Source organism: Physeter macrocephalus, chromosome 9, assembly GCF_002837175.3.
Source record: "Physeter macrocephalus isolate SW-GA chromosome 9, ASM283717v5, whole genome shotgun sequence".
Classification (NCBI taxonomy): Eukaryota; Metazoa; Chordata; class Mammalia; order Artiodactyla; family Physeteridae; genus Physeter; species Physeter macrocephalus.
Window position 1 is genome coordinate 12,726,275 of NC_041222.1, and position 7,145 is coordinate 12,733,419.

Here is a 7,145-nt window from a genome sequence, read left to right on the forward strand (position 1 = left end):
GCAACTCCTCATTATAAAATAAATTGGATTACTGGGGGGAAAATATGCTAATACTTCAAGTATTCAGGAGTTAGGAAATTAATTTAAGTTTACTGGTTAAGGATATGGACTTTAGAATCAGAAAAATATTAATTTAAATTCTGGCTCTGCCACATGCCAGCTCTGTGATCTCCAATGTAAAATGAGGACAATGATACCTGCCTTGTAGGATTTTAAGTATTAAATGAGACAATGCATGCAAAGTACTTAGCACAGTGTTTGCCATATAGTAGGTGCCCAATAAATATTTGTTGAAAAACAACATGAATGTATGTGATTGATAAGTGGTTCTTATTATTTAAATTTGGTATTTAAATGAGCTTAGTTTATACGCATCTTCCTCTAAAACACAGATCCAATCTTAGGGTACTGGGCAAAAATATGGATTTCAGACTTGCCTATCTTGAAGACAGACTCTTCTAGACTTTGATAAGCACTCTAACTAACTTCTGCCATTCTGTATAAGGCCTTTTGAGGAAAAGATTGACAGCCTTGTTTTAATACTCTGATATATCCATGTGGCAACCAAATCAAAGATCTAATTTTTAAAATTTTTAAAAATTTAAATTTTAAAAGGAGTTATCTCTAGGTGATGGGATTATGAGTGACCATTTTCCCTTCTGTATTTTTCGAATTTTCTGTAATAAAAAAGAAAAGTTGCCTTTTTTATTACTTAATTTTTTGAAATTGCCTCCAAAAATTCGGACAAAGAAAAGATAAAGATAGAAAAGATAAGATTAAGCTAGAAATAAAGTTTGTCACTGAAATGCATTGTGGTAAGGTTCTATAGGTTTCCTAAAGGTACAGAAGAAATGTTTTCCTAAACTTTCTAGCCTCCACCTAAAGAATCTATGGTCACTAAGGAGATTCACAGAGTCTATAATATAAAAATAAGGTAAGGGCCCAGAAGAAGCACTGCTATTCTTGTTAATAAACCATGAGAGAGGTCTTCCCTGGCGGTCCAGCAGTTAAGACACTGCACTCTCATTGTGGGGGGCGTGGGTTTGATCCCTGGCAGGGGAACTAGGATCAGTGCAGCCAAAAAAAATAAACCACAAGAGAAATTCTTCTCATGGGGTTTCACTGAAGAGTGTTTCTTCTGACATCTTTCAGTAAGTTAGTGGCATCATGCCAGAACACAAAGATTAAAATGTAAACTCTGGACCAATTCAAGAAAGCTATTGTTTCTAAACTACAAAAACAAAACAAAGCAAAACCCAAACCTCCTTTGCAGGTAATTTCTCCCATAAAGTAGTCACACAGCACAAACTCTGAGAATGGTGTCAGATGTATTTTGATGTGACACATTTTTCCTCAAAATAAGGTATCAACACAAAACACCTAAAAACAATGCCAAGGAAAAGAAATAAAACCTTTAAAAAGGTGTATTTTAAAGACAACTTTTTTTTTAATCAAATGAAAAGAATATATCAAAAACTTCTTACTGGTAGAAGGAAAAGATAACCTTCTTTGCTAGAATTAACTAAGACATTACTTATCTAGTTTAAATTACAAAATAGGGAATTCCCTGGTGGTCCAGTGGTTAGGACTCGGCACTTCCACTGCCAGGGTCCCAGGTTCTATCCCTGGTCAGGGAACTAAGATCCCACAAGCCTCATGGCACGTCCAGAAAAAAAAAAGAGAAGAAGAAAAAGCTTAAAGGCAGAAGGCGGAAATGGTCAATTCTACATTTTGGAAGAAATACATAAGTTAGTAACTTTATTTTCCTACAGAAAATGTGGTCTACGTCTTACCATGTGTTGCTGGTTTCTTGGTAACTATAACTGGCTGTTCATCCAGGAAGAAATCTGGTATCAAAGGATGGCCTGAAAAATTGACCCCAAAAATAATCAGGTTAATGTAACAACTTCAGTATATTAAGGTTTTAACACCTGTTTAATAAACGTTACATGTTTTTATTTTATTGATCATTCTGGTGCTGTGGAAAAGACTCCCATGAGAAGTGTCAAACTATCTGACCTTCATTAAGCTAAAACACTTTTCCTGTAATCCAGTTATCCTCCTCTCCTTCAACAAATTTCATCTTTAAGATCCAACCAAAGAGTTGCCTGTTATGTTAAGCCCTTAACTGCTCTCCCAAGAGCTTTTGCCCCTTCTCACCTATCCATGCAACCCTTCTGTGCTACATCCCTCCAAAATGCTCTGGACTCATTTCCTACCTGGCGCCCCAGAGAGAAGGGGGGTTCCTCATTAAGAGGAACTTGTTTCCCATCTCTGTCAATGTGTGTCTGTCTTTCCCTCTCAGAAGATTAAAAAAACTGGAGGGCAGGAATGCATCAGTCTTTGTTATATCCTAACACTTAATCATAATTCCATAATCATATTAAGTTCTCAACACTTGATAGGATTTTACATTTAAATCAAATTTAAAATTTTGTGCACAGTGCCATTGTGTCTTTAAAACCTAAAGTGATAATTACTTTAGTAGTTATATAAATATTAACTACTGAGTACTATGATTGTACCATAAGCCAGGTACCATGCCCAGCACATTATATACTTTATTGCATTTAGTTCTTCCAAAAATCCTATGTAGAAATTATCTTTCCCTTGTTTTAACCAATAAGGAAAGTGAGGCTCAGAGAAAACAGGTGACATGCCTAAGGGCCGCCCAGCTAGTGAGCAGCTGAGCAGAAATGGGAACTGGGTTATCTCCTCGCAAACTCCACTTGTTCCTAATCACTATACAATATTGCTTCCCTCACAGGATTGCTATGAAGGCTAAACAGATACTGTATATAAAAGTGTTTTTTAAAACTGCAAAGAGCTATTTAATTCAATTCAGTTCAAACTGAAGAGACACGGATGATACAAATAGAAACGTGGTTTCTGTCACCTAGAAGCTGAACCTAATGAATAATACTTAAAATACACTTTTGCACAAATAAATACAACTCCCATTTGGGGCTATATTGTCTATTATATAGTCTACTTTATACATAAAGTAAAAATGCATTATCATCACCATCCTCACCTACAGTTACAATGGTAAGAATTATTTTTGAACAAGGGGCCTTCTGAGAACTTCTCAAATACCCCCTTGTACATGGGGTAGACCCTGTTCATTCACCTTCACCATTCATCATGAAGTTACTCTCAGACTGCACTTAAGAGACATTTGGAAAGCCCATAATCTTTATTAAAAAGTTTTTGTAAAAAACTCACCACTGTATCACCTGTTACCATATCCTTGAAGAAAATCTTTACTGTGTGATTTTAAGGCCAACTTTAAAAACTAATTTTCATTTTTGGTTTCAAGATTTGGAAATGGTTAGAAGCTGATGTGACCTTCTCTATCTGTGCATCACTTAAAAAGCCTTCAATTCACTTCTATTTTCCCTTTCTCTGTTTTTCCAGTTGTGTTGGTCTGGGTTTTTCCTTTCACTAGCAGGACAGCTTTTAAAAGAGCATATTAATTTTATAATCACATAAACATACACACAAAACAGATGCATGTCCATTGCAGAAAATGTGGAAAAACACATCACTACTTTTGAAAACTATACGCATTACCTGGTGTAATGGCATAGACATCAAAATTTTTTATTCCTTCTTCTTTTAAGATATTTTCATCAATAATAAAGTTGCCAGTAAAACTTTTTGGCTTTTTGAAAATGCAATATGCAGCATCTGCAATGATATCAACTTTTCTACATTGGCTTTCAATACCAGATCCTCCCAGCATATCCATAGCAGCAGTGTATATGGCTGTAGAGAAAACAAACATACATATACGTAACTCTAAATAAAGTAATAGGACTATGAGAGTAACAAGCAAGACAACTAATCTCTTTATAACTCAAGTGATGAGAAAAACGTCCAGAGAGCTTAAAGGACTTGCCAAATGTTTTACTGACATAACTGGGTAGACAACACATGTTCCTTGCTCTACACAACACTGCCTTATACAGTACTCCTTCATGAGACTCATGGCAAAATTCAATTAGATTTCTGATTAAGAATGCTCAAAGAATTTGCATACCATTCTTGAGAGACAAGAAAGCCAGTGAAGAATAACAGCAAGAGCACTGAGCTGTAAATCAGGTGACTGACATTTTTATGCCAACTATGCCGTGACTTTCGGCAAGCTACTTTAACATTTTTCGGCCTCAGTTTCCTGGTTCTAAAATATGGAGCTCCTTTCCTAAGCTTATTTTCTCTTTTTCCTCTACTAGAATATAGAGACTCTGTTTTTCTTGTTCATCACTGTATCCCTAGTGCCTAAAACAATGACAAATATACCATAAACATTCAATAGATACTGGCGAGACTTGGGGGTCCCTTTTAAATTCAGATACTACTTTCATTTATGAAATACTAGAAAATAAAGAGAATTAAAAGAAGAAATTTTTTTTTTTGGCCACACCCTGCAGCATGCCAGATCTCAGTTCCCCAACCAGGGATCGAACCTGTACCCCCTCCTCCAGTGGAAGCGGGGAGTCTTAACCACTGGACCGCCAGGGAAGTCCCAAGGAAGAATTTTTAAATTATCTATAATCCCCCTGGTCCAGAGATAATTACTATTTTTTTAAATAAACTTATTTATTTGTTTTTAGTTTTGGCTGTGTTGGGTCTTCGTTGCTGTGGCAGATGGATTCTTAACCACTGCACCACCAGGGAAGCCCAGATAATTACTATCAGTATTTGCATATAATTCCCACTGTTTTCAGTGCATATAAATTTTAATTTTATTTATTTATTTTTGGCTGCGTTGGGTCTTTGTTGCTGCACATGGGCTTTCTCTGGTTGCAGCAAGCGGGGGCTACTCTTCATTGTGGTGCATGGGCTTCTCATTGTGGTGGCTTCTCTTGTTGAGGAGCACAGGCTCTAGGCAAGCCAGCTTCAGTAGTTGTGGTACACGGGTTCAGTAGTTGTGGCTCATGGGCTCTAGAGCACAGGCTCAGTAGTTGTGGTGCACGGACTTAGTTGCTCCGTGGCATGGGGGATCTTCCCGGACCAGGGCTCGAACCCATGTCCCCTGCACTGGCAGGCGGATTCTTAACCACTGCACCACAAGGGAAGCCCCTAATTTTTAAATTATATGTTTTTTATGAAGTAACTTGAAACTGTACCATTAATACTACATTATTAATTACACATTGTCAAAGTTGTAAATAGTAACAACTCAATTTACATATGTATTTTAGCTTACATTTAAAGCAATGAAAGTCAATTTGTTTAAATGTACTTTAGGTGTCAGAGTTTCTAGTAATTTAGATAAACTCTCCATTCCACTATTAAACCATCTTGAAATCATTACATACTGGAATAACTTACACAATTCAGTCCACAAGATGAAAAGTATACAGCTTTTAAGAGCCACTGACCCTTTTCACTCATTCAACAAATAGTTATTGAGCCTTACAAAAAACTCAGGCACTATTGAAGGTACTGGGGACAGATGAATGGACAAAACAGACAAAAAGTCCCTACTTTCACGGCAATTACATCCTAGCACACATCGCTCTTTCAAAGAGTGCACATTAGCTTGGGGAATTTCCTAATAGCATTGAATTAGAAGATACCTCTCCATATTGTAACTAAAATTCCTTTACTAGGAATAATTTTTTTACTTTACCAATAGCTCAAGAGCTCTGGCCTCACTCTTGATGTGGTAGCTTATTAATAAAAAATAGCAGGGACTTCCCTGGTGGCACAGTGGTTAAGAATCCACCTGCCATTCTGAGGGTTGTCTTTTGGTCTTGTTTATGGTTTCCTTTGCTGTGCAAAAGCTTTTAAGTTTCATTAGGTCCCATTTGTTTATTTTTGTTTTTATTTCCATTTCTCTAGGAGATGGGTCAAAAAGGATCTTGCTGTGATTTATGTCATAGAGTGTTCTGCCTATGTTTTCCTCTAAGAGTTTGATAGTGTCTGGCCTTACATGTAGGTCTTTAACCCATTTTGAGTTTATTCTTGTGTGTGGTGTTAGGGAGTGTTCTAATTTCATACTTTTACATGTAGCTGTCCAGTTTTCCCAGCACCACTTATTGAAGAGGCTGTCTTTTCTCCACTGTATATCCTTCCCTCCTTTATCAAAGAAAAGGTGACCATATGTGTGTGGGTTTATCTCTGGGCTTTCTATCCTGTTCCACTGATCTATATTTCTGTTTTTGTGCCAGTACCATACTGTCTTGATTACTGTAGCCTTGTAATATAGTCTGAAGTCTTTTGTTCTAGTTCTGTGAAAAGTGCCAGTGGTAGTTGGATAGTGATTGCATTGAATCTGTAGATTGCTTTGGGTAGTAGAGTCATTTTCACAATGTTGATTCTTCCGATCCAAGAACATGGTATATCTCTCCATCTATTTGTATCATCTTTAATTTCTTTCATCGGTGTCTTATAATTTTCTGCATACAGGTCTTTTGTCTCCTTAGGTAGGTTTATTCCTAGATATTTTATCTTTTTGTTGCAATGGTAAGTGGAAGTGTTTTCTTAATTTCACTTCCAGAGTTTTTATCATTAGTGTATAGGAATGTAAGAGATTTCTGTGCATTAATTTTGTATCCTGCTACTTTACCAAATTCATTGATTAGCTCTAGTAGTTTTCTGGTAGCATCTTTAGGATTCTCTATGTAGAGTATCATATCATCTGCAAACAGTGACAGTTTCACTTCTTCTTTTTCCAATTTGGATTCCCTTTATTTCTTTTTCTTCTCTGATTGCTGTGGCTAAAACTTCCAAAACTATGTTGAATAATAGTGGTGAGAGTGGCCAACCTTGTCTTGTCCTGATCTTAGTGGAAATGGTTTCAGTTTTTCACCATTGAGGACGATGTTAGCTGTGGGTTTGTCATATATGGCCTTTATTATGTTGAGGAAAGTTCCCTCTATGCCTACTTTCTGAAGCAACTGACAAAGGATTAATCTCCAAAATTTACAAGCACCTCATGCAGCTCAGTAACAAAAAAACAAACAACCCAATCCAAAAATGGGCAGAAGACCTAAATAGACATTTCTCCAAAGAAGATATACAGATTGCCCACAAACACATGGAAGACTGTTCAACATCATTAATCATTAGAAAAATGCAAATCAAAACTACAAGGAGATATCATCTCACACCGGTCAGAGTGGCCATCATCAAAA

The 7,145-nt window shown here is 36.6% G+C and overlaps 1 protein-coding gene across 2 annotated transcripts in view; it reads right to left on the minus strand.

Annotated features, from left to right (window-relative positions):
* The window catches only part of HSDL2 (hydroxysteroid dehydrogenase like 2), a 71,467-nt gene that overhangs the window by 22,802 nt on the left and 41,520 nt on the right, over positions 1–7,145 (minus strand). For both annotated transcript variants that reach the window (XM_007106717.4, XM_007106718.4), the window contains exons 7-8: positions 3,574–3,768; positions 1,794–1,865 (exon numbers count right to left, since the gene is read on the minus strand). In XM_007106717.4, coding sequence (XP_007106779.1) covers positions 1,794–1,865; positions 3,574–3,768 — 267 coding nt within the window. The remainder of the gene's footprint in view (positions 1–1,793; positions 1,866–3,573; positions 3,769–7,145) is intronic.